The sequence below is a fragment of the Podarcis filfolensis genome (genome assembly GCF_964270895.1).
Source record: "Podarcis filfolensis genome assembly, chromosome: 2".
NCBI lineage: Eukaryota > Metazoa > Chordata > Lepidosauria > Squamata > Lacertidae > Podarcis > Podarcis filfolensis.
Window position 1 is genome coordinate 108,589,291 of NC_139605.1, and position 27,813 is coordinate 108,617,103.

The following is a 27,813-nucleotide window of genomic DNA, read 5'->3' on the forward strand; positions in this document are numbered from 1 at the left end:
ATTTTTTGCTGTGCCAGCTCCAGTCTGCTATAGCTGAGAGGCCTTGAATATCAAACCTCTCAGGGAGTCTGTGGAACTTTGGGTCCAACAGACCCAAAGCTGCCAGTACCCTGACTCTACCCTGCAATGCCTGTTTTGTGGCTGCTAGCTACCACTGGCAGTAACTTTTTGAATGATTCTGGGGCATCTGCAAAGCAAACCCCATCCCATGGCAGAGAGGCGATTACATTTCATCCAGTCCCCATCAACATGTGTTTATGTAAGGGATTGTGTTATTAGTTTGCATCCAGTCCTTTATTTTTAAACAACCTATATGCTTTGTATTTTTATTATTATTTACTGAATTTATATACTGCCCTATACCCAGACACCTCTGGCTCACAGAACAAAATAAGATTCAAATATATTATTTCACCCTTAATTTAAAAATATGAACCCGAAAGGCGCTTTTCAGTTAACATGTGTGATTTACATTGCAACCATCACACTCTTCAAAATGGGCTAACAGGCATGCTCTGAAAACAGTCACTGAGCATACGATACAAACATATTTTTATTAATGTTTAAGCAGAGGACTCATAATTTGTGGAATTCAAATCTTACCCATTTTTTTTATTATTCTAGAAAAAATGTACATGACAGTTGCCTAACAAACAATGCCATACAATTATACTGTGCTTGATAATAAATTTTGCAGTTGAATGTCAACCTATTTGAAACCCAAGTGTAGTATTTATGGGAATCCTTCACTTTCGTTGCTGGTGCCCAACTTAAAGATGGGGCGTGGGGGGGTTGATATTATTCACCTGGGCGTGGGGGGTGAGGTGAATATTATTCACTCTGGGCGGCTTCCAGCAGAATATAAAAACGTAATAAAATGTCAAACATTAAAAACTTCCCGATACACCTGTGTCCCTGGCAAGAGATAAGAAAACAGCCATGTGTTGAACCCTGAGTCAGTCCCTTTTACAGGAACATAGCATTTTGAATACAGGCTTGCTCTTTTGATACAAAGGAGGACAAAAAGTGCTGTGGCATAGTAGAATTATTCTGTTTTGTTACCATCTCTATACAGCAGCCTAAAGTACAGTGTGTGCTTCTGAACATGACAAGAGCTTAAACAAGAGTGCATTCCCATGCTTGGTCCAGTAATGAATGTTAGATAAAACAAAGAAACACCTATATGCCAGAATACTGTTTCTGGAGTGGAAAGGCGGCAAAAAGGAAAGCTCAATCTGTTGCGTTTCTGCCTCTCAGCTTGTTAATGGCACAGAAAATGAAACAGGAAACCGAAGTTCAAACTCCTGCAAAGTTACTAATCTCCATTATAGATACCTTGGATCACCATGTACAAATCTCTTTCCTACGTCACATGACTGGAGGGGGGGGAATATATACAGTTGGTATTGTGAAGATCTATAAATAAGAGTTAAGCCCCCCCCCCCCCCCCGTTATGTACTGAGTTGAATAGGATCCAAACTGCCGCAGTCTGATTGGTCCTAGAACAATAGGATCCAAAAGGCAGCAGTCTGATTGGTACTAGAACAATAGGATTCAGAATGCAGCAGTCTGATTGGTCCTAGAACAATGCAGCAGTATGATTGGTTGGCAGGAACCACCCAATCATGCTCCAGATAGAAGTGAATCCACAACCTGATTGGCTTACAGTAGAATTCCGGAATTAGCCAATCATGTGCAGCCCATTGTGTAAATAATGTATATAAAGCAGATACTTTGAGGGGACATTCATTCCTCCTCACCACTATGAGCTGAATAAAGAGCATGAAATCACTTTGCGACTCTGAGTATATTTCACCCCCCCCAAAAAAATAGCTGCTTCAGAAGTATTGGGAGGGGGTGAACAGGTGGTTTCCGTCCTCCAGTACAGCATGCGAGGTGACCCCGAAGGTTGTGATCAGGGAAATGAATGGAAATAGCCTTCCCTCCCTCCAGCAAGGCGCTGCCACCGGCTCCCGACACCTCCGCCGACGGGAGGGGAGACCCATTTTGCAGAGGGACGAGTCGCGACACCCGCCGCCTGGGAGCGAAGGCTGAGGCGCCAGCGCGCAGGCGCCGCCGCCGGAAAAACGTAGCGCGCGGCTGTCACGTGACGCTCAGCCGGGCAGCGCGGGAAAAAGGCGGGAGAAGACTCGCCGCCCGCCATTTTGTGTACTTGACAGACGATGCGGCGTCTTCGTGCGCCGGCTGCTGGCTGGCTGGCGCTGCTCCTTCTGCTGGGCGAGGCCGCCGGCGAGAACCCCTCGCCCGGGATCTCTCTAGAGAGTGAGCTCGGCTTCGCTTGGCGTTGGACGGCGGAACCCGCGGGCACATTCTCACGTGTCAGGTTCTCACGTGTCAGGCACGCCCCTCGAGGCTGGGGCTGGAGGGAGGCTGCTAGTGGCCTCCGGTGTTGGGGGCTTCCCCTCCCGTGAGAACCGCCCATAAGGAACGAGGCTAGGGGAGGGGGCTGCTCAATGAGACCCTATTTCTATCCTATTGGAGCAAGCAAAATTGCCTGCAGTGTTTCAGGGGTGGGGTGGGGAAATAATAAATTATTTAGAACCAACCCTTCAATTAATTGACTGGAAGGTAAAGGGCCACTAGACGGTTAAGTCCAGTCAAAGGCAACTATGGAGTCTATTGATTATGGGACTATTGACTGGAGGGACACAGGTGGTGCTGTGGTCTAAGCCTCTTGGGCTTGCTGATCAGAAGGTCAGCGGTTCAAATCCATGTGACGAAGTGAGCTCCCGTTGCTCTGTCCCTGCTCCTGCCAACCTAGCAGTTCGGAAGCACGCCAGTGCAAGTAGATAAATAGGTACCGCTGTCACGGGAAGATAAACGTTTCTGTGCGCTCTGGTTTCCGTCGCGGTGTCCAGAAGCGGTTTAGTCATGCTGGTCACATGAACTGGAAAGCTGGCTGTGGGCAAACTGGCTCCCTCGGCCTGAAAGCCAGATGAGCACTGCACCCCATAGTTGATTTGGTTGGACTTAGCTGTCCAGAGGTCCTTTACCTTTTCCTTTTTTTACCTAATTGACTGGAAACAAGGCTAGATCCTCTTATGGAGAGCACCTTCGAGAGAAGGAATGAGCTGCCCACATACGAAACAGGAACAGTCTTAGATTTCTTGATGCCCCTTGTCCGTCCACCCTCAGAAAGGGGGAGAGGAAAATCATGAACTCCGGATCTTTCCTTGGAACTAGGATCTTACTCAATTTAGAACACGTGATTTTTACCCATCTTCTTGCAGGTTTAGGTGGCCTGTTGGGGTAAAAAAAGAGAGCATCTTACAATAGTCGTATAATGTAGTCTTCTGTTAACATAGGTTAAAATCAGTGATATTGCAGAGGCTGGCTTTGGTTTGCAACCCAACAATACAGTATAACCAGGGTTATTTTCCCCCACACTGTGAATGTTTCAGGTTTGCATAATGTCTCCATCAGGTGTTCTGGGTATCCCCAGCAATTCAAGGAATGTACTAGTGCACAAACACAAGTCCTTGCATAAATGGAAAGATGCAAACCAATTGCTGGATTGCATCTCACCAATATAAATTTTGATATTTAGAATGTGGAACCAGGCCACTTGTAGATGAGACCACAGAGGAAGAACGGATTGTAGGTGGACATGACGCTGAACTTGGAAGATGGCCTTGGCAAGTTAGTCTTCAAGTTCACCATACTAATGGAAGATACCTTCATGTATGTGCTGGATCTTTAATTGATTATGACTCCGTGCTAACAGCAGCACACTGCATTCAAAACAGGTATATATTCAGATCTTTATATATTCAATCTTTTTTCTGTGTCTGGTGTGAGAAAAGTATATGGATCAAATATAAGTACAGTGGTGCCTCGCAAGACGAAATTAATCCGTTCCGCGAGTCTCTTGTCTTGCGAAGCACGGCTATTAGCGGCTTAGCGGCTATTAACGGCTTAGCGGCTTTAAGAAAACAAAGGAACAAAGGAAACAAACTCGCAAGAACTCGCAAGATGTTTCGTCTTGCGAAGCAAGCCCATAGGGAAAATCGTCTAGCGAAGTGACGCAAAAACCGAAAAACCCTTTCGTCTTGCGCATTTTTCGTTTTGCGAGGCATTTGTCTTGCGGGGCACCACTGTATATGGACTTACTGAATGTTTTTTGTATGTGTATCCATACATGTGGCTCTTTATCTTATTTCAGCTTTTTGCAAGGCCAGGTGATTTGTAGTGTTATAGCTATATTATGGATATCTGTCGGAGAAAACCCTCTCAAACACACGGACGAGGCAAAAACGAAGCAAAAGAGAAACCACAAAGACAGTGGTATATAGAATAAGGACCCCCCCTTTACCCATAGAAAAAAGGAATCTGCCAACCTGACCAGAGGCAGGGCAGAACTGGAGGGTAGAATGGCTCCTAATCCTGGAAGAGGCAAAAGACTTGAAATGCTTTGCCTATCTGTTCCAGAGGGAGGATCCATCCTATTCACTGAATGTCGCCCAGTCCACTCCAGCAAATTTCTGAATGTAATTCCCCCCTGGGATAATGAGCATCATAAAATCAACTCCCTGCAAAAAAGGCACAGATAGGAAAGGAAATAACATTGCTCTGTTTACAGACACAATTGTCATTGTTGCATTCCAAGCAATGCCATAGCTACGGAGGGGCTAGCCCGCAGAGGGGTGCCATCGTGTGCCAAACTCTGTCTTTGACCTGGGTGAAATCAAGCCTAGTTTTGCCCAATTCCAGGTTAGTTGAACTGAATTGGAACTCTTGTTGAGCATGTTTTGAGCTTGCTCTGACTAGTGTTACCTATCTATATATCTGTTTGGAATGTAAACGATTTGCTGGATATGTTGCTTTTATTATATCTCCTTCATTCTTTTGGTGTTTGATGAGTCTAGCTTCATGTTTATTTTTGAACAGATGGTGAAGCAAGACACAAAATTCATTGCTCTGAAGTTGCAATCCTAGCTTAATGATTGACTCTGCAAGGGCTTTCATTTTGTCCTAGGACAACACCAGAGCTTTGGAGGGCTGTGTTTGGCTTGCGTCGACTTTATGGAGACAAGATTCATTCTGTAAACAGCCAGGTGAAGAAAATCATGCCCCACTGTCGTTATGATGCAAGAAGTCACGTAAACGATATTGCCTTGTTTAAATTAAGCCAGGTTATCACATACAATGACTATATTCAGCCCATCTGTTTACCTAGCACCCCTCTTCTCCTGAGTGACAGGAACCCATGTTATATAAGTGGATGGGGACTGACAAAAGAGAATGGTAAATATTTCCTTTTCCTTTTATTTTTTTATTTATTGACTTCATATACCGCCCTATACCTGAAGGTCTCAAGGCGGTTCACAGAACAAAATCAGAATATAAAACCCATATATATATATATATATATAGTTTTCAACTAATTTGTTATTGAGAGTGAGAATTAGTTTGGTGATCTTAGAATACCTCCTTGCTATGAATACATTGGGACTATTTCACATTACTCGGAAGGAAACCCAAGTTTCCCAATAAGTATACACTCAGTAGGTGTTCATGGCCAAAACAAATAAACTGACAATGAGCAGAATAAACTTAGGACCACAACATATGCACATTTCACATACAGTGGTACCTTGGTTCTCAAACTTAATCCATTCCGGGAGTCCGTTCCAAAACCAAGGCACGCTTTCCCATAGAAAGTAGTGCAAAATGAATTAATCCATTCCAGACTTCTAAAAACAACCCCTAAAACAGCAATTTAATATGAATTTTACTATCTAACAAGACCATTGATCCATAAAATGAAAGCAATAATCAAAAAATCAAATCAAATCCATTTATTGTGAGGACCATGCCTGTGCACAAACATCAACACTACAATAGTTAAAAATATTAAAATTCATTACATACTATGCCAACAAAACCTTCTTCCCACAGAATAGAAAAGGAGGGAAAACGAGCAACGAGTTAAACAGACGATGAAGGGGTCTTTACATTGTCGTCCATAAATCTTTCCCTGGCTTTCATGGCCTTCATCACAAAAACCGCTACCACATGGGTAATGCGTGGGTTTGCATCAACTAACAAAAATTTTACTCTATCTTCAGGACTGGTTATAGAATTGGGTATAATTTGCAGCAATACGTCTCTAAAGCCCGAGTAAATGGGGCAATAGAGGAGATAATGTGTAAGATCCTCTTTAATTTTCATAAGGCAAGGACATAAACGGTGTTCTACTGGGGTTTTTGTGTATCTACCGGTCAAATAAGCAGTTGGCAATGTTTGGAACCGTGCCATAGTAAAAGCTCTCCGAAGGGTGGGATCGGTGATCTCCACCAAGTAGTTGGCACAGATTTTGACTGCTTTTACTCGAGGGAACCAGTAGGAAAACCCAGAGTTTTTTATCTTAGTGGAGTCCAAAAAGGCGTCTTTTTCAAAGATCCATTCCCGAACTTTATCAGGGCTCCACAATTTGAGAGTATTAAACTCAGGTAGGTTGTATCTAGATAAAATGTCTAGTAGATTTTTATGCCAAGTGGTATTATTTTGTAATGATACAAAGGCTTGTTTAGCCAATAAGGTGTTCGGGGCATCTATGAGGTTGATGAAAAAACGCAGGAATCTTAAGTGGGCCCTGGCAGACACAGAGGGTAATCCTACTTCCACTCTTAGGAAAGCTGCCGGAGTGCTCTGAGGGAGGCCTAGAATTCTTCTGAGATAAAAATTTTGGAAGATTTCAAGCCGCTCTAACAGCTTCTGATTCCATCCCCAGAGTTCTACTCCATATAACATCTGGGGAATCACTTTTCCAACAAAAGTTTTTAGTGCCGGGGTCACCAGTTGCCCTCCCCTCGAATAAAAAAAGCTGAGCAGAGCACCAATTGTCCTATGTGCTAGAAGGGCTACAGTCTTGAAGTGGGCAAGCCAGCTAGATGTAGCTTGGAAAGCGATATCAAGATATTTAAAGAGAAGACATTGTTCAATTTTGTGTTCATCTAAAGACCATCTGAATGTGTGGCGAGCTCTAGTAAATACCACAATTTTTGTTTTATCATAATTTATCTTTAGAGAGTTTTGGGAACAATAAGCTACGAGCCCCTCCAGCATGCTATGTAGGCCCCTTCGAGTGAGTGCCATGACCGCCATATTATCAGCATATAGCAGTATATTCAGGTGTTTGCCTTCCAGGGCAGGAGCTGATGACTTATACTTTGCCATATGTTGAACAATGTCGTTTATATAGAAATTAAAGAGGAACGGCGCTAACAAACAGCCCTGTTTAACCCCTTTCCCCAGTGGCAGTGGGTCAGTATAGTTGCCTGACATCCCAGTTCTAATTTTAACTGTGATGTCTGTATGTAACTCTCTGAGTATTTTGAAAAGTCGTCTATCTATATCTGTGTCATATAGTTTTTGCCATAATTTTTCCCTACAGATTGAGTCAAAAGCGGATGTAAGATCTACAAAAGCCACAAAAAGCTTGCTTTTACGTGTCTTTGTATACTTATCTATCATTGTCTGTAATACCAAACAATGGCCTATTGTACTATGGCCCTTTCTAAACCCTGCCTGTTCCGGATTAAGCAAGTTAGAGTGGTCAGCCCAGTCAACCAATTTATTTAACAGGTGGCGAGTATAAAGTTTATACACAATGTCCAGGAGACTTATGGGGCGATAGTTTGAGGGGTCTTGGGGGTCGCCCTTCTTATAGATGGGGGCTACCAGGCTCAGTTTCCAATTTTCTGGGATTTTGCATGTATCATTTATTACCGTAAAAAGTTGGGCCAAAAAAGCAGCCCACCACTGGGCATTTAGTTTAAGCACCTCAGGAGGAATCATATCTTCACCGGGAGCTTTGCCATTCCTGAGTGTTTTAATTAGCTGTAAACATTCTAATTCGGTAACAGGATCCCAGCCCATTAATAGATCGTTTTTAAGAGGAGGAAACTGGCTCGGTTTAGGGTTAGGGTTAGGGTTATATAGCCGGGAAAAATGTTGGTACCATAAGTTAGATGAAATACTGTTGGTTACAGTTATCCCTTTGGGTGAAATTCCCTGAGCAATTATTTCCCAGAACTTTTTGTCGTCCCGCAATTTGATCGCCTTGTCGAGTGCCTCCCACTGTTCCTTTCTATAGAGGGATTTCTTAAGTTTTAGAGTATTTTTATAATGAGAGCGCCACCTGTGCAGGTTTTCCACTGAGGACAGGGTCCCTTCCTGTTTTACCTTATTTTGTAATTTCCTGAGCAAAGATCTTAGATTCCTACAGTCTTTATCGAACCAGGCCCTCGAATTATTTTGTTGTTTGGGAGGGTTGGGGTTCGTGAGTAGTGGGAAGAGCGACTCTGAGACCTGCTGAAATGTTAGAAAGGGATCAGAATTAGCTAAAATACACTGGTCTCTCAAGGCCAGTAATTCTGGTGAATGCAGATGTAGTTTGATTTTGAATTCCAGGTCGCTGTTCCATTTACGCTTGCGGAGGGCCAGAGTTGGAGGTGGGTCTGCACAGTGATTGCGGTATTGCGGATCCTCCAAACCACGGGGAATTAGTGAAATTGATATAGGGAGATGATCACTCTCAGTTCTGTTGAAAGTCCTAAAGCCCTGTGACCTCTCCAAGAGTTTTGGGGAGACCAGGATATAATCAATAACGCTCACACCTCTAGGCCCAAGGAAAGAAAAGAAACCCCCTGACCTGTCCATATGGGTACCATGCAAATTATACAGATTATGTTTGAAGGCAGTCTCCATTAATGTAATGCCTGCCTTATTCAAGACCTTATCATCAGAGGACCAGGGAATAAACCAATCTGCCTCTGGCAGCAACTGAGATCTAGAGCAGTACGTATTAATGTCGTTTCCTATCCTGGCGTTGAAATCAGCTGCCAGCAGGATATCCATGCCAGGGAATTCTAGTTCAGCCTTTTCCAAACATAGCTCTAAATCTTCCCAGGTTTGTAACGACTGGGAAGGGGTGCCTATAGGAGGGATATATATATTAAAGCAAAGGAAATCTCCTCCTTCACTGCTAGAAATAAGTAGGATTTGTAGATTGTTACTCTTCGCCCACTGCTGTTGCCGGACCTTGCACTTTAGCTTGGTGGAAACAAAAGTGACTAAGCCACCACTAGGTCGGCCTCGAAAATTTGGTTTTATTGCAGGGGTAGCAAAAGCTTCGTATCCCTGTAGAGAAGGGACATGGAGATCTAGACACCATGTCTCCTGTAGGCATATAATCTGAAATTTTGTGAGGAAATCCAGAAGGTCGACGTCACCCTGCTTAGATAGCCATCCTGCCACATTCCAAGATAGGATGTGGAAATAGGGTGATGGTGGAAATAGTGGCAGTCAATCTCTTTTCCGGTGGTTTGAGGCTCCTGAGTTAGGCTCCTCCTCCTTCTGCCCTGCTTGGTGGTTCCAGGTTTGAGGTCGCTGGTCCCAAGGTAGGTGTGATGGCTTTAACTGAGGGGCCAATTGGTTGATTTGGCCCAGAGGGTCTTCGATGACACCATTACAAATATCATGATGATCAGCTGATGTATCATGATGTTCAGCTGGTTTATGCAGAGCAAGGGCTTTGCCGACCCATATAGGCTGTACAGGTAGCAGGTCAACAGTTGAGTCTTGTGTCGGTACTGCTAGCGGGTCAAAATTTGACAAATGCTGTGGATCTTGATTACGTATCGGACTTAAAATAATGGAAGCCTCCAATTCCGGCATCGAGGCATATGAGGACGAGAGCATTTCAAACTGGTCTGGCTTGGGTAGTCCAATACCAGGCTCGTTGCATGTAGAGACCAGGGTACCAAGCGGGGGGTGTAGAAAATCAATTAGGTCATTTGCGGGCAGGCTTGCCACTCCCTGAGGGGTAATATGTCCCGGCTCCATTCCCCCGACTATTTGTTCTTTATGGCGCACAGGCCCAGCATCAGCACAGACAGCACCTGTCCTGGTGCATAGCGGTGTGCGGGTCAGGTTGGTGAATACCCTTGTGAAATAGATGTACCATTTTCTTGTACGGTTTCTTAGTCCTAAAATCTTTGCAGCACAGTGGGCAGATCTAAAGTTAATAACCATACGTCTCATATAAGGTCCAGAAGGCAGCCATAAGATGTCCACTATATCTACGGGGCGTAGTGTCTGCCCCAGCAGTTGGGTCAGGGAATTTGCAACCGAATGTTTATCCGCCCATTTGTTGTGATTCAAGGGGTGGTTTCCCACCAGTACTGCAAGTTTGCTCTTCTGGAGTTGCAGACTTGAGTTTTGTACTTGGTTGGGCAGGCATCTCACTTGTTTTTGTGCAAGGTTAACCTGCACAGTTGGGCAGAGGTGAGCGGGGTTTGCAATATTGTTAAGCTGAGGAAGTGAGGGGGGGCAACTGAACAAGCCAAAGACTTTTCCAAGCTTCTTTTCAATCCCATCCAGCCTTTTATATAAGTTGGTGATGGTATGTGTTATCAACTCAGTCTGGCAGATTAGCAGTTCCAGTGCCTCTCTGTCTTTGTTTAACTGGACTGGTGGCTGGGATAATTCAGGTGAAGTTTTTTGCAGGGACTCAAAAGTCTGTTCCATCTGTTCCTTCATACGCAGGTTCGAGGCTAATTGTAGGCCGTCCACAGTGCCGGCAGGCTCCTCATGAGTAGTACTGGGAGCTAGGGCCTCATAACTGTTTGCTGTAGGGAAGTTTCTACAGATCTCACTTAGGTCATTGTCAGGCAGGAAATCCCTGATATTTGTCTGTTTTTTGGCCGTGCTCGTAGCTTCATTGGAATGCTGCCTGCAGCGTTTCTTCCCTCTCATGTCGGCAAGAAAAATAGGGAGAGGATTTCTCAAATTTGCAGGGTCGGGGCAGGTTTTGCTGTTAATGAGCCCTACTCCCTTTAACAGTCTTTATCTGCCGCGTTAATCTTTATCTGCCATGATTTCTTGCAGATTTGTGGGAGAAGTAGAAATAATCTGAACCTTAAACCATAAAACTTCTAAAATAAACGCCTTAAGGCATCTTAGGGCCCTTAGAACCCGCCAAAGCAGATAGTAAAAACAAAGCTTTACCGAGCATAGAGCAAGGCTGCCGTTCACGTCGCCATCTTAGCTCCGCTCCTACCGAAAGCAATAATCAATGTACTGTACTATAAAATAAATAAGACAGTATTGTAGATGATAAAAAGGAAAATTTAATTTTTTTCTTCCCTGCATTGATGATAGTCAGGATGGGGGGCTTTTATCAATTTCCGCAGTCATACAAACAATCAATCAATCAATAGCTGAATTGGGTTCCACACAGTCACAAAAACAAATTAACCGATAAAGCCTCAAAAACAAAAACACAAAATAAATAGCAAAAACAAAAGCACCAAACTTAATCCGTTCCGGAAGCTTGACTTCCGAAATGTTCGAAAACCAAGGCGCAGCTTCTGATTGGTACAGGTGCCCTGGAAACAATAGCAGACAGCCGCATCGGACGTTCAGCTTCCAAAAATAGTTTGAAAACTGGAACAGTTACTTACCGGTTTTTGGAGTTTGAGAACCAAGATGTTTGAGAACCAAGGTACCACTGTACTCGATCTCAGCTTTACACACTGTGACCAGGGGGACTAGACAGGGGGGTGGGGCAGCCTTGCTTATCAGTTTTCTGGAGACTTGTGAGAACCTCCAGAACCCTTGTGTGACTCAGAGCCCAGTAAGAAAGGAGGAGGACTTAAAAGCTCTTTCCGCAAAGGGTTTTCCCGCCACAGAAATAGTATAAAAACCCTCTGCCTTGCATTCTGGGCTCTGGGAAGGTTGCATGACATCCCACATAACCCCCACATAAGTTGTGGTCCTATTGTAATTAATTGGATTACAACTTAGTACACTGCTGCCATGACTTCTAACCCTGCCCATGGTGATGCCTAAACTCATTGCACCATCGTTAAGCCCAGCCATTCAGATTGCTCATTTAAAGGTTGCACCACTAGAAAATTTAAAGGAGAATGCAGCACACTCAAAGATAAATGGGGTTGCATCTACAGCTGAGAATATACATTGAAAGTAGATGAATAAATGATTAATTTAATTTGGAATATGCAGAAAATATAAAATAAAAATTTAAGGGGGGAAGGAAGTCGAGTTTTGAAATGTTAAAATGATTGTAAAATTATTGAAATGTATAAGATTGAAAATCATAAATAATTTTTTTTAAAAAAAATGGATTGTATCTACAGCTCTGCATTCACCTAGTGTACCAAAAAATTCATCAGTGTACCAAAATTCATCACATCTCCAAGATGGTGGAATGACTTTTGAGCTCCGTTTTAGCAATTGACATAGGTTCTCTGCACTTTAATGGGGATGTGGCTGTGGTGCATGAGGCTTAAGAAAGTTACTTTGGACCAAAAGATGTCAACAGCCAGCATTTTTGCATATTGTTCAATATGTTACAGAATGTTAAACAGAGGCATACTACCAGCTGTATTTTATGTATTCATTATAGGTACACCAAGTTATATATTACAAGAAGCTGAAATAAAAGTTTTTCCACACGAAGTCTGTAATAGTTACGATTGGTATAATGGACGACTATCAAGGAATCAGCTTTGTGCTGGCTCTGAAAGTGGACATGTTGACGCTTGCCTGGTAAAATGAAGATAATTCTGTTTCAAAACAAATTGAAGAAACCTGTTGTCTTCTTGTTGGTAGCTCAAATATCATTACTGGATGAGGGTAACACCGGTCACAGTACTACCAAAGCAGTTGGAAAATTAATAGAAATAAGTTGCTGTTTCTTCATTTGATGAAATGGTCTCATTGACAAATCACAGTAAAATTCAAGCAATACCATAATTTCATGTGCCCAATATTGATTTAAGATTGCATGCGGCATAATTCCAGTTAAGATATAGATCCTGTTATCACTATTTTCTTTTTGAGTCCTTTTTTGGCTCACTGAAATATACTAGTAGCTGACGAATGAGAGTGGGAACTTTTGAGTTTATTTTAGAAAGAAAAGTGGGGTATACATTTCAAAACATAAAATAAATGAAAGAAGAGCTGTGCATAAAAATTCAGGGTATTCACTTATTTCCACTATGCTTCCCTCCAAAACAGAATTTGGCAACAGAGGGTGAGGCAAGAATTGTAATAAAAACATGGCTCTTGTTATGGTAGCTAACATTAAATGGAATATCATGTACAGTACTATTATTGTATGACTAGCTTGATGTCTAGCATTCCTCTCCCCACCTGCCCCAAATGATCACATTTTTAAAGTGGCCTGACTGTTGGTACTCGAGAGTGGGTGGCGCTGTGGTCTAAACCACAGAGCCTAGGGCTTGCCGATCAGAAGGTCAGCAGTTCGAATCCCCATGATGGGGTGAGCTCCCGTTGCTCGGTCCCTGCTCCTGCCAACCTAGCAGTTCGAAAGCACATCAAAGTGCAAGTAGATAAATACGTACCACTCCGGCGGGAAGGTAAACGGCGTTTCCGTGCGCTTCTCTGGTTCGCCAGAAGCGGCTTAGTCATGCTGGCCACATGACCTGGAAACTATGCTGGCTCCCTGGGCCAGTAAAGCGAGATGAGCGCCGCAACCCTAGAGTCGTCCGCGACTGAACCCAACGGTCAGGGGTCCCGTTACCTTACCTGTTGGTAGTGCTGTTGAGCCACAAAGGAAGATTACCCAATTCATTACCGGTATTTCCAGACTCATCCTTATTTCCTAGCAATGAGTATTTTCTCTTGATGATTTCTGAGAGGTAAAACTCAAAACGATTATATCTCAATCCCTCTCCATGTGTAACCTTCCGAATACTGTCAACAACACTTAGATTGTCTTCTTTATTTTTCATTTTCCAGGGAGACAGTGGTGGTCCTCTGATGTGTTATTTGCCAGATGATGACAAATTTTATCTGGTAGGAATCACCAGCTTTGGTATTGGCTGTGGTCGACCAAAATTACCAGGAATCTATATACATGCAGCTAATTACAAAAGTTGGATAGATTCACGCCTACTTGACAAAACCTCCATTGTGAGCATTCCATGTGTTCTGATTTTTTCAACTGTGGTGTGGGTAACCATTCATCTTGTTCTGTGAACAGGCAATCTTCTTCCATTGCACTTTTAAACTCAATTATTTCCTCCTGCAAATCTTTACCAAAATGCAGTATTTAACAGTTACGATGCTTTATAATCTACTTTGAATTGACAAATTCAAAAACAAGTTTTATCCGCAAAGATGTAAACTGTTCATTTAATTTCCTTTATGAATCGCTTCTCATAAAGCTTCCCAAAGTGATTTCACAATAAAAAATATGTATATACAGACTGGTTTATCCATGCCTCCCCTTGTTATGCTGCTTCCATCACCCTCCTGGAAAAAACCCCTGCTCTTTAGTGTTCAATTGGAGCGAACAGGAATCTGGGTTTCCCCCAGATTGCCATTTGTTCTGATATATCACTAAAGAGCGGGTTTTCCCTTGGAAAGGGGAAAACTCCAGTCAAGCGGTAAACTGCCAGGACTTGTGCTTTCTAGGCACAGCACATGCGGAATGTACATATATGTACATTTTACATTTTTTGATTGGTGGGGTATAAATAATAAAATCATTATTATTATGTACAATTTTAAAAGCTACGGTAGTAAGATCAGTGGTGGCTAATAAATAAGTTTCCTCTGTTTAGGACCAAGTTTTATCAGTACAAGGTAGACTGGTTTGTTGAGTGATACATTATTGTTTCAGTGTTTTATCACACACCGTTGTAATTTATTGTTTAATACTGATGTGAACTGTTCACAAGTGCTTTAGCTGTGGAAAAGTGGCATATAAATCTTGAAACAAATAGCTGTCATTCTACCATAAGTCATTCCTAGTGTGCTCTAGTAGTTAAGAGACATGGGTTCAAATCCCCACTTGGTTATGAACCACATGGGGTAACCTTGGGCCAGTCACAAACTCTCATCCTAAACTGTTTCATAGGGTTATTGTGATAATATTGGGGGGGGGGGCAATGTACACTGCCCACCATGGGGAAAGTTACACAAAGAGTGCTGTAGAATTACAATACTGTACTGTGCTTCAGTTGGCCAGATGCAAAGCCAACCTTGCATGAGTTTTACACACACTCCCCAAACACTGAGTTGATTCAGAACTAAATCCTTTAAGATACGCTTTCCCCCGCCCTCACTGCATAATGCTTGTCTATAAGAGGCAATCGTAGGAGGGTACTTGTGTTGCTCTTACACAAGCATTGTCCAGTCCTGACACTAAGGTCTAACTCTGAGGGCCTTCTGACGGTTCCCTCACTGTGAGAAGGGAGGTTACAGGGAACCAGGCAAGAAAAGGGCCTTCTCGGTAGTGGCACCCACCCTGTGGAACGCCCTCCCATCTGATGTCAAGGAAATAAACAACTACCGGTACTTGACTTTTAGAAGACACCTGAAGGCAAATTTTCAATGCCTAATATTGTACCATTTTTATATCAGGGACACAGATGGCGCTGTGCTCTAAACCACTGAGCCTCTTGGGCTTGCCAATCAGAAGGTCGGTGGTTCAAATCCCTGTGACGGGGTGAGCTCCCGTTGCTCTGCCAACCTAACAGTTTGAAAGCACACCAATGCAAGTAGATAAGTACCACTGCAGCGGGAAGATAAACAGCGTTTCCGTGCGCTCTGGTTTCCATCACTGTGTCCTGTTGCGCCAGAAGCGGTTTAGTCCTGCTGGCCACATGACCCGGAAAGCTGTCTGTAAACAAACCCGTCTCCCTCGGCCTGAAAGCCAGATGAACACTGCACCCCATAGTCGCCTTTGACTGGACTTAACCGTCCAGGGGTCCTTTACCTTACCTTTGCAATTTTTTATGTGCTGTAAGCTGCCCGGAGTGGCTGGGGAAACCCTGCCAGATGGGCGTTGTGTAAATAATAAAATCATCATCATTATTATTAGGCATATCAATCCTTATTTATCAAAATCCCTTTAACTGCTAAAATAACCCATGCCCCCGCCCGTTGCCTCTCTTAGCCCCGATTACTTTCGTAAAATACGATTTATTGTAACGGGCAAAGCCGATATCAGCTGCCGTCGCTGTGACATTTCACCAGGCGGTTTTTTGCTTTCCTTACGTCGGGTTAAATAAGAGGAAGCCTCGCTTTCGTAGGGCTTGGGGAGAGGTCGTCCCCATCCTCCCTCGTTGCCGGCTCTCGGGATTCCCTTATCGATCCCCGACAGGAGACTCCCGCCCCGAGGAGCAAGCGATCCAACCGACGGGCGTAAAGAAGGCGCGGAAGCTCCCGCTGCGCGCTTCGCCCCCCCCCCACCTTCCCCTCCCCCGCGCTAACGTCACTTCGGCCGGAGGAGAAAGTTTCCTCGACGGACGATGCGGCTAAGCCGTCTCAGGGCAGCCGCTGCGCCTCTGCTGGCGCTGCTGCTGGGTCAAGCCGTCACCCTGAACATAACGTCTCTGCTTCCCTCGGAGGGTGAGCCGGGCTTTCCTCGTCCCCCTTGAGCGGTGCGCGGCCCGTCGGAAGCGTTTAGGATCGCTCAGCGTTTAGGATCGCAGGGGCGGAGCTGCGCGTGGAGCGCGCTTTCCCCGAGGAAGGCGGGGAGCGGGAGGGAAGCCGCTTCAAAACCTCGGGTGGGACGTGCGCGGAGCGCGCAACAGGCGGCGCAGCTTCGCCATCGGAGTCGCCGCTGGGGAGGGAAGGATGCGAAGGCATTGGATCCCTCAAATCAAGCGGGCGGTTTCTTTCCTGCCCATGGATCCGCCGTGAGGATCCCTCCCCGTCTCCCGGCAAGCGGCTCGGGGGGTTGCATTTGGGTCCTGGAAACGACCACTGTTTATACTTTTAGATATGTATGCATTTATAAATATTTATTCTATATTTGAGACTTAAAATACTTATAGCACTATACACTGATCCTTGAAGGTTTATGCCCCCCATAACTAGTCAGTCTGGAAGGTTGCTGCCTCTTTTTTCAGGCACACCTTCTACCACCCAGCCAATTACTTTGTTGCTACCCTTTTCTGCTCTGCTGTGAAATCTATTATCTCTGGCTGACACAGATTTCACAAGGTGTTGTACAAGATTTAAACACTCTCTTACACATACTGGGAAACAAGTTACCATAAATATCCTAGTTTTGACCTTTTTAATAATACAAAAACAAAAAAACCAACTTGCAGACATAACTAGCCACTTGGCGTTCCTCGCACAATAGTTTTGGCCTTTTTATAACAGAAAAACAAAAACCCAACTTGCAGTTCTAATTAGCCACTCTGGAGTTCCTCACAGGGCCTTGCAGAGCCAGGCAGAGACCCGGGCCAGGTAGATAATGTGCCCCCCCTTTTTTTTTTACCCTGGGGATAACTGAAGTCTTATAAATAAGTAAGTATATAAATAATTTTCACAAAAGTTATGCTGACAAATAATTTTATTTCAAGGCTTGAACCGTATCTGCATATAAAGACAAAATGGAAAATATAGATAAATATGCTGATCAAGGCCCCATTTGTAATTGGAGGCCTGGGCCAAGTGGCCCATATGCCCCCCCCCCCCGGTCTGGGCCTGGTTTCTCACACAATAAAGTTTACACACAAACACACCCCTGTGTTTGGGGTAGGTAGCATAGTTTGGAATAGCTGAAGTATACACATGTTAACCCTTCAAATTATTGTAGAAATAGTGTATTCCTTCCTTTTAATTAGATTGGATCACATCTTGTGTTATTTTATGTTTTTAAAGGGGTTTTTTTATTAAAAAAAAACACCCCTCCATCTTGAGCCACCCAGTGACACTTGTTGGAAATAAAACATTGGGGGGGGACAGCATGCCTCCTGACTCATACGGCCATGATGGGTTCTTCCATGGGGACCCAAATGCCATCCCCAGAGCCACTTGCCAGGAGATGGGGGCTGCGAATGCGGAAGGCAAGCTCTGCAGGGTTCCCACATGTGGGTTTCTGTTTCGCGCTCTCATTCTCACATTTTTGCAGTTCAGATGGGAAGCGAATCGGGAGCAGAGCAGTCACATGTGAAAGCTTTTCCGGGGCATCTTGCTACTTCCAAATGGGTGCCGCTCACAAGGCCGCTGAAATTTATGCAGAAGAGTCTCCGTTATAGCAGAAATTTGGGCGTGTGGAGGTGCTGGTTCTCACAAATGATGTCTCCGGTTAAGTGGTTGCGTGTAGTCCAGAACCTATGCATGGTAATGGGTGCATTTTGCCAAGTTCATACCTTGGGCTTTATATCCATTGGCACAAGAGAGAAACGGGATTTTAAGGAAGTTGTGGGGGAGCAACACCATGACCAAACAATAAGTGGCAGTGAATACAATAAGGCAGCCCTGTTTAGGGAAGCTTTAAATGTTTGAATCATTATGGTATTTTAATATTTTGTTGGAAGCTGCCCAGAGTGGCTGAGGAAGCCCAGCCAGATGGGCGGGGTATAAATGAATTATTATTATTATTAATATTATTGTTATGATTGTAGTAGTAGTAGTAGTAGTAATAGTAATAATAATAATAATAATAATAATAATGTTCTGATGTTCATTTCATTTGGAAAATAGGCTTTTTTAAAGAAACTTTTCTAAAGCAGACTTTAATTGTTTGTTGGGTTTTGGGGCAGGGTAGACATGCTGCTGTGTCATGACTGATGGTTTGGATTTTCTGCGATCAGTTCTCAAAGTCAAAGTGGTGGTAGGGAGAAAATAGCACCTCATTGAAGCATGGAGCTTTCAATCGATTGTGTAAACTTAAAACCATAAGCAAAGCTTCCTGGATCAGGCCAGCGGCCTATCTAAGCGCAGCAACTTGTCCTCTGTGGCCAATCAGATGCCATTGGAAGCAGTCATCAGGAGTTTTGGGGCACAGCGTCGTCAGTGTAATGTGCTGTATGTGGGGTTTGTAGCTAGTGCAGAGCAGACCACAGCTTGGGTGGCGAGTGGGCACATACCATGCCTGCATTGAGGGATCTTGCAGTGACTGCCTAATAGCCACCAAGCTAGTTTTAAGTTTCTGCTTTCCTACATACAAAACCCTATACAGTCGTACCTTGGATCCCGAACGCCTTGGTACTCGGACGTTTTGGCTCCCGAATGCCGCAAACCCGGAAGTGAGTGTTCCAGTTTGCGAACGTTCTTTGGAACCCGAACGTCCAACAGGAGCTTCCTGCAGCCAATCAGAAGCCATGCTTTGGTTTCTGAACGTTTTGGAAGTTGAACGGACTTCTGGAACTGATTCCATTCGAGTTCCAAGGTACGAAGGTATAATTGCACCAAATTACCTATATATTTTAAAAAAGCCCCCTGCACTATATGATCAGCTAATGAAGCCTGGTTAGTTTTCTTAAGCTAAAGTTTTGGAGGAAATGAGTGAGACTGAATGGTGGCAGAAGCTTAAGTTTAAGTGGCCAGCAGGAGTGGGAGTTGGGTTTTGTTGTCCAATAAGTAAATAAATACTTCCCTCCACAATGCCCAACAGAAATCTGGTCACGGAATTGTTGTGCCATACCGATCCATTCAAAACAACGGTTCTAAGGATCTGCTTTAAATGTATTTGTTGCTGAACACCTGCTGTATTTTGAGGGACGTATCTCACCACTAGCATAACTGTGTTTTCATTTCTAGATTGCGGGACAAGGCCTCTGATGGGAGAGATGACAGTATGGAATCGGATTGTGGGTGGACGTGATGCTGAGCCAGGGGCATGGCCATGGCAAGTTAGTCTTCAAGTTTACCGCTTTGGTACAGGATATCACCATGTATGTGGTGGATCCGTGATTAATAACTACTCAGTGCTGACAGCAGCACACTGCATTAAAAAATGGACGTAGGTATATTTCTGTTCTAAATCTTTTTCTTCTTTTTTTGCCAGTGTGAAAAAAGTATATTTGTTAAAACGACTAGCTTATTTTTGAAATCTGTATCTACCGCTAGAGAGAGACCTGGAACAAAACATTTCAGTATATCAATAACAGGAGCAACCCACTTGCGGCAATAGGCCTGTAACATCAATTCAGAGATCAGAAGCAGGGGGATAGTTCAGAAATTGGGGGCCCTTTTTCCTTTCACCCTCCCCCCATCCCCACCTGAAACCATTCCCTGCTATGCTTTATAGCAAGGGTGAGGAACCTTTCACAGCCCATGGGCAACCAGAGGCAAAAAGTGGATTGAACAATCAATGCAATTCATACATTTCTGGAGTTCACAGGTTTCTACACACACACACAAACGTGCTCAGCCCTCCAACCACCAGGCAGTGAATTCCAGCGCAGACATCCAAACGCTTTGCAAATATCAATACAAGGCATGGAAAACCAGATCTCTGCAGCGGAGTTCATTACCAAAAAAAAAGGCCATCTGGACCCTGCAGTTAAAAGAACTACCACCCAGTCATAAATACCCCCTTCTTGGGCAAGGTGGTGGACAGATATCTACTAGAATGTTGTAGTTTTTCAGATCTGAAAAAGGGGCAAGGAAAGAGCAAGGTCTCTGCTTTCTGTGTACAAAATGAGTTCACATCTGTCTGCAGGAAAATGCCAAGCATTTATTTATTTAGAGCATTTGTACTCTGCTCTTTAGCCAAGAAGCCTCCCAGAGTGGCTTACATGAAATCAAATCAAGACACTTCCTACCTGTAGGCTTACAAACAAAAAAACAAACACACAAGGGAAAAGGGAGGAGGAGGGAAGAGGAAAACAAAACTCAAAACTCAAGCACCGATTTCTAGACAGTTTCTATATTTCTGTATTGACCAGCCAGCATAGTTCAGAGGCCTGATGGAACTGGGCCGCCAGCAAAGCAGATGCAATGAAACCTGCTTCCTGAATGATTAATTCATGGATCCTATTGGAGACATTTTATACTGCAAAAGAATAACTTCAGTAATTACTTCCTTATCTCTTATGTACAGCATATTTTAAAAGCACATTAAAAGGGGACCTCTGACCGTTAGGTCCAGTCGTGGACGACTCTGGGGTTGTGGCGCTCATCTTGCTTTATTGGCCGAGGGAGACGGCGTACAGCTTCCAGGTTGTGTGGCCAGCATGACTAAGCTGCTTCTGGCAAACCAGAGCAGTGCACGGAAACGCCGTTTACCTTCCCGCCGGAGCAGTACCTATTTATCTACTTGCACTTTGATGTGCTTTCGAACTGCTAGGTTGGCAGGAGCAGGGACCGAGCAACAGGAGCTCACCCCATTGTGGGGATTCGAACCGCCAAGCTTCTGATCAGCAAGCCCTAGGCTCTGGTTTAGACCACAGCGCCACCTGCGTCCCATTACTTCTTCCCAAAATCATGGGAACCATAGTTTGCCTCCTCACTGCCCCAGTACCCTAAACAAACTACAGTCCCCAGGATTATTGGTGCGGGGCGAGAGAGTCGTGTGCTTTAAGAGTGCAATGAATGTTACTTAAATGTGGTGTGGCTCTGTTTACTGCAGATAATCATACTTTTCAACTCAGTTTCTTGCAGGTGTCTCTGGTGCAACTGGTTAGTGCATTTGACTGTTAACCAAAGGTGTATTTGACTTTTCAACTCCAAACAGGGATAGTTTGAAGGTCGGCAGTTCGAATCTGCACGATGGTGTGAGCTCCTGCCCCAGCTCCTGCCAACCTAATAGTTCAAAAGCACGCCAGTGCAAGTAGATAAATAGGTACCACTGTGGCAGGAAGGTACGGTAAATGGCATTTTCGTGTGCTCTGGCTTCCGTCACGGTGTTCTGTTACGCCAAAAGCGGTTTAGTTGTGCTGGCCACATGAACTGGAAAGCTGTCTGCAGACAAAGGCCTGAAACCTGAAACCTTGGCCTGAAACAAGATGAGCGCCGCAACCCGATAGTCGCCTTTGACGGGACGTAACAGTCCAGGGGTCATTTACCTTTACCTTTATGTTAGCTCAATGAAACTATGATTTAGCCAGAAGTATTTATAATTACATCTGGAAATAAAATAATCAGCATCAAAGAGCAGTAGGTGTAGTTGCACTGTGATAAAGAAGTGGCATTAAGAGGTGGTAATTATATTGAGAAGACATGCCCACATTCATGATGGAGACGCAGACAAATATTTTTGCACAAGATCTCCATTATTAAGGTATAAAACAAACAAATGGAAATAGATGTTGCTCACACACAAATCACAAGACTGTTGTGAAGGTGGTAGCATTTGCTTTTGCAGTCTTCCATACTTCTGAATGTTTTTTTACAAGGCAATGGAGTAAAAATGTAGTGGAGGACAGAGAAAGAGTGGTTGGGGTGAGGAACAATATAAAATCCAGAATATTTTTCATCAGGATCTGCCCCAGAATATTTTTCATCAGGATCTGCCTACTGATGTGGACAGTAAGCAGTGGAACAGCAACAAATATGGTGACTGGAAAAGGTATGTGGGTGTCTTATGAACCAATCACATGTGCAGAAAAATCATTTCTGAACCACCCGTTTGTAAGAAAATTCCTGTATGTGGACATGATAAAGGGATTTTATTCTCTCTTAGGGATCCTGCATTTTGGAGGGTTGTATTTGGCTTGCACCATCTTTATAACTATGAATCTTCTACCGTAAAGCGCCATGTCAGAGCTATCGTGATGCATTCTGGTTTCAAGAGAAGCACGTACGAAAATGATGTTGCCTTGTTTAAACTAAAAAGGCCTATCAGCTACAGTGATTATATTCAGCCTATCTGCTTACCTAACAGCACTACTCAACTAGTGGCAGATGAAAACCCATGTTTCATAAGTGGATGGGGAAACACAGAGGAGAAGGGTAAATATCTTATGTGTCCTTTAATCTGTGTTAAAAATCAGTTTGGTGATCTAATTGAGATTGGTGATCTCAGGAAGAATCTTTGCAGTGAGTTGTATTCAATGCTAGCCCTTCTCAGAGTAGCATTGGATTCACTCCAGTGAGGACATTCAGGATTATTTTGCACCATGCACAGAAAGAAAACTGAGTTTGCTGTAGAATGTACGGAGGATTCCTTGGACCTGTCAAAGCGCTCTCTCTCTCTCTCTCTCTCTCTCTCTCTCTCTCTCTCTCTCTGTGTGTGTGTTTGTTGCATTCACACTGTGTGTTTTTAAATGTACTCTTAAAATGCTTTTTAAAAATTATTAATCTTCTGTGGAATACTGGAAATAGACTTCACAGGGGATGTGTGGCACATTCATGAGTTTTATCATTTTCCTGTCCTAAGAACTGCTATAGCTAGCAATTTTATATTACACAGCGCTAAAGAAACACAAGCATACTTCTAACAGTGTTTTGTGTTCATTACAGGTAGAGGAAAATTTATATTGCAAGAAGCTCAAGTTGACGTTATTCCACTATATATCTGTAATAGATATGACTGGTATGCAGGCGTAGTATCGTGGAATATGCTTTGTGCTGGTTCTGAAACTGGACATGTGGATAGCTGCCAGGTAAAAAGGAAATAATTCTATTTAAAAACATATTGCCAAAAATATATCCACGTGTCATTTTTTACCAGGCTTCCCATCTCCCTTTCTGCATGCGTACACAAACTAGCTTGTACTCACAGAAATGTGGTTTTGGGAATCTTTAATCTGGAGATCATTGCATACCTCAAAGTTATTGAACTATACCATTGCCAAGTTGTTTTTCTTACTTGGGAGAGTTAGCAAAAGACTCATAGATTGCAAGATAAATAGTATTTATTTTAACAAAATGGCAGAGAAAGTGGCTTTGTAGCTAGAAGCGTCAGTTGCAATGTTACAGAATAAAACAGGTAAGTTACTACACAAACGCACATTGCCTAGACCGAAAGCCTACACTTAAGTAACAAGACTGCAAGTGGCAACGCAGTGGTAATGCTCAGATGCTGATGACTGATGTTTGTGAAAATGGGGAGGGCAGAAAGACAGCAAGGTTTAGGAAATGAAGAAGGCAGAAATCAAAGGAACGAATAAAATGTTGGTGTTTGGAGTTAAAAAGCTGACCGAAGGTGAACTGAATACTGAATCCCTGCTAGAGGTGATTATCCTGGATACGATCACATTAAGACTCAGGGTTTTCGGAAAAACACGAAAGCTGTGTTCATTGTAGGAAATACATATGGGATAGGAAAGATCCTAGTTCTAACCCGAATAGCTAACTCTTCCCCCACTATGAGGTATGGAGAAAGAGTGGAATTGAGGCCAGCAACCCTAAGAGTATTGGTCTAACACTGAGAGAAGATCAATAGGTCAGCACAAGGTCGACAAGCTTGGGAGGTTCCTCACTAATCTACCCTTTCCTCATGCAGATACATCAGCCTACAGGGGAAGCAGAGTTGCTCCTGACATTGTTAAACACTAATAGTTACCTGTCCTGAGAAAACGATTGGTTCCCTGAGTTTTACTATGATCTGAAGGTGTGAGGACATGTCTGTGATGGGTGTTTGGCGCACATACAGTGGTACCTTGGTTCTCAAATGCCTTTATACTCAAATACTTGAGAACCAAATGCCGAAAACCCAGAAGAAAGTGTTCTGTTTTTTGAAAGTTTTTGGAAGCCAAATGTCCAATGCGGTTGCCAGCTATTTTTTCCAGGGCACCTGTACCAATCAGAAGCTGCGCCTTGGTTTTTGAATATTTCAGAAGTCAAAAGGACTTCCAGAACGGATTAAGTTTGGCGCTTTTGTTTTTGCTATTTATTTTGCGTTTTTGTTTTTGAGGCTTTTTCGGTTGATTTGTTTTTGTGACTGTGTGGAACCCAGTTCAGCTACTGATTGATTGATTGATTGATTGTGTGACTGCGGAAATGGATAAAAGCCCCCTCCCCCTCCAAACAATGACTAACATCAGTGCAGGTAAGAAAAAATAATAATTTTAATTTTTATCATCTACAATACTGTCTTATTTATTGTATAGTACAGTACATTATTGGTTTTCATTTTATGGATCGGTGGTCTTGTTAGATGGTAAAATTCATGTTAAATTGCTGTTTTAGGGGTTGTTTTTAAAAGTCTGGAACGGATTAATCCATTTTGCACTACTTTCTATGGGAAAGTGCTCCTTGGTTTTGGAACGCTTTGGTTTTGGAACGGACTTCCTGAACGGTTTAAGTTTGAGAACCAAAGTACCACTGTATTTTGTTGGCCATTCTATCATTCTACCTATGTGTCAAGAAACATCCAGGGAAAAGGCTCAATCAGTGATATATCTATCTATCTATCTATCTATCTATCTATCTATCTATCTATCTATCTAGATCTAAATCTAGATAATGGTCCCAGATAAGCCAGCCTTTGTAGTTTGCTCTTGAGCTAGGCCCATACACGAACCCTGGGTTCCTTGCCTAATGCGGTTCAAAACACATTTTTAAAAGTTTCCTTAAGGGAGAATACTAAGATAATGTTCCTTTAAGAGGCCCTGACTAACCCAAAGAAAACAGCAAACTTGGAGAGGGTCAAGAAGGGCAATCTAACTAAGTTTAACAACGTTTTTTTCATGGGAATCCACAAGGTCAGGTACCCTGGGGAAGAACTAGAAAAAGCTGGGCAGTTTTGGGGTCTCAGGGAAGTCCAGTTAAATGAAAAAGATAACCTGATGGATGGTGCTTTATAACCAAGGCATGATCATCTTAAGGTCCAAGATGGATGGATGGATGGATGGAAGGACTGCAACGTGACAAAGGACACAGGTAACGAGTTGTCAGCAGGCACAACATGATCTCCTGTTACAAGGGGCCCCTGAGACAATTGAAATACCTTTCTAGGTGACCAAGATTTCCCACTTGGGAAGAGGCAGCGGCACTTTCCCAGAGAATGGAAAATGCAACTTAACCAAATTACCAGTGGAAAATGTTATTGCCATTTTATTTTCGAATATCCAATATACTTTGTATATTTCTCCCCCAAATGTTAATAAAACCTATTAAAAAGAAAAAGCTACTGCCGTGACATGCCTTTTTAGGGGAGGGTGTCATGTGACCCCCCTCTCCGATGATAGCATGCTGCTGCAGTCCAATAGGATGAGGTTTTGAAACCCTCAACCAATCAGGAGGGTGGGGGAATTTGGGCTTGAGGCAGGAGAGCTTAGTTACATACCCAGACATGTTCTGAGGATGAACATGGCAGCATCAAAGCCGGCCGTGGCACCTGTGGTCTTTACCTACCTACTAGGCACTTTGAAGAAGAGCACTAGGAGAGTACAGTAGGTCAAGAAGGCAGATACTGTGAGTTTATCATACTCCATGGCAGCCATCAGTGTTAAACCTGAAAAGGGAAAGTCAGGGATGTTAGGGGGGGAAATACCTGTTTCAACCCAAAGCTTACATGTAACCATGTTTGCAGTGGGTCCAGACCCAGAACTTGAAGCTACAATCCTTGTAAATGCTGTGATTCTGACCCAGAAGGCTATTGTGGTGTGTGTGTGTGTTTGTGTGTGTACCCATTTCCTGAAGGATGAGGGCAAGGAGCCCACATCAACACGCTTACCTGCAACGATGTTTACAGCAGGACAGGATCCAGACCCTGAAACTATGTTCCCTGGCAAATTCCAGCGATCCTGGTCTAGAGTGGGATTGTCGATATATGTGTATATAATATTGATGCTCAACAGATGAGGCCACATCCATTTCCCTACCTGTAGAGGCTGTGGGTGGCAGTGTAACTTTTGAAATCGCAGAAGAGAATAGAGCATGAAGAAAAGGAAGCTTTAACTGAAGAGTTGGAGGAGAAGATTCTGCAGGTGAGAGTTTTGTATCTGAATGATGTGCGTGTTTGATTAGTATGTTGGTTTGCCTTGTTACTAAAGAGCTTCTCTGTTTTCTACAGGGTGCTATATAACTAGTGGTAATTTTGATAAAGCATCAATTGATGGAAGAGTACTTTAGAAACTGCAGGAGAAAATGGAGTATGAAGAAAAGGAAGATTTAACTGAATAGATGGATGAAAAGAGCTTGTCGGTTGTTAATATCTGTCCTATGTCCGAGCCCTGAAAGCTGAAGGGTGCATGCATGTGTGTATTTCTGATGTGTGTAAATAAAAATGGTTTGCTTTAAACATCTGTGTGCATACCTGTATCAGAAAGCAACATGGCAAAGCAACATAGCAGAGCATGATTACCGATTCAGGCTTTCCCAACTGATCCATATTTCCTAGAAAACTGTATTTTGTTTTGCCTGTTCATGAGATGCAAATTAAAACTTACTGTTTTTCATGTTCCAGGGGGACAGTGGAGGACCTCTGATGTGTTACTTTCCAGATTACACCAAGTTTTATCTGATAGGAATCACCAGTTTTGGTATTGGCTGTGGCCGACCCAAACTTCCTGGAATCTATATACGTGCAAAAAATTATCGACCATGGATAGATAGAGCAGTCACAATATTCAGCAGAACTTCTACTATGAGCTTTCAACACATTCTCATGTTTTTGACCGTTGGATTGGTAACCTTCCATCTTGTTCTATGAAAAGTCCTGTTCTTTTGGAACTTTATATTTTTCCTTTTAAAACGTATTCATTCCTCTTGCAAACAAGTATATGGAGCCATTTGTTTTTATAATAATGAATGCTTTGTACTCAGTTGTTTAACCTTGTCCAAAATGAATGGAAAAATCCTTCATTAAAAAATCAATCCAAAAGGCATTGTTCAGTTACATTTATATGTTTTGGGGGCTGTAAGTTATATTGTGACTATTGTACTGACAGGCTGCAATATGAAAAAAGAGCATGGTTTCAAAAACATGCAGAAAATTATAATTTAATATGTGAAAGAAATGCTTCAATTCTTCATAGAGGCTTAATTTACAAAATTCAAATGATCCTCTCCCAAATATATATTTCCATATTCTATAAGAAATGTACATGATAGATGCCTACCATTGCCATGCTTTTCTGTATCATTTAAAAAATAAAACAT

General features: G+C 43.1%; 2 protein-coding genes across 3 annotated transcripts in view; both read left to right on the plus strand.

The window, feature by feature from the left end:
- The window catches only part of LOC310754215 (transmembrane protease serine 9-like), a 28,636-nt gene extending 13,834 nt beyond the window's left edge, over nucleotides 1-14,802 (plus strand). The window contains exons 6-10 of the mRNA XM_083595865.1: nucleotides 2,181-2,283; nucleotides 3,569-3,767; nucleotides 4,997-5,265; nucleotides 12,455-12,597; nucleotides 13,813-14,802. Coding sequence (XP_083451991.1) covers nucleotides 2,181-2,283; nucleotides 3,569-3,767; nucleotides 4,997-5,265; nucleotides 12,455-12,597; nucleotides 13,813-14,052 — 954 coding nt within the window. The 3' untranslated portion in view covers nucleotides 14,053-14,802. The remainder of the gene's footprint in view (nucleotides 1-2,180; nucleotides 2,284-3,568; nucleotides 3,768-4,996; nucleotides 5,266-12,454; nucleotides 12,598-13,812) is intronic.
- A 1,469-nt stretch (nucleotides 14,803-16,271) lies between these two features.
- Nucleotides 16,272-27,767, plus strand: LOC310755669 (transmembrane protease serine 12-like). 2 transcript variants are annotated; one of them, XM_083598961.1, is made up of 5 exons: nucleotides 16,272-16,431; nucleotides 19,582-19,783; nucleotides 22,448-22,716; nucleotides 23,227-23,369; nucleotides 27,119-27,767. In XM_083598961.1, exons 1-5 carry the CDS (start codon nucleotides 16,332-16,334, stop codon nucleotides 27,362-27,364), a joined length of 960 nt encoding a protein of 319 aa, XP_083455087.1. In that variant the 5' UTR covers nucleotides 16,272-16,331; the 3' UTR covers nucleotides 27,365-27,767. The 2 variants fall into 2 exon arrangements, with proteins under 2 accessions (XP_083455087.1, XP_083455088.1); XM_083598962.1 differs by lacking the exon at nucleotides 27,119-27,767 and adding an exon at nucleotides 26,726-26,953.
- The last annotated feature ends 46 nt before the right edge of the window (nucleotides 27,768-27,813 follow it).

Coding starts and splice junctions, on each gene's coding strand:
- LOC310755669 (XM_083598961.1), top strand. CDS start 16,332: ATGCGGCTAAGCCGTCTCAGGGCAGCCGCTGCGCCTCTGCTGGCGCTG. Junction 16,432..19,581: donor GTCTCTGCTTCCCTCGGAGG/GTGAGCCGGGCT, acceptor TTTCATTTCTAG/ATTGCGGGACAAGGCCTCTG. Junction 19,784..22,447: donor CACTGCATTAAAAAATGGAC/GTAGGTATATTT, acceptor ATTCTCTCTTAG/GGATCCTGCATTTTGGAGGG.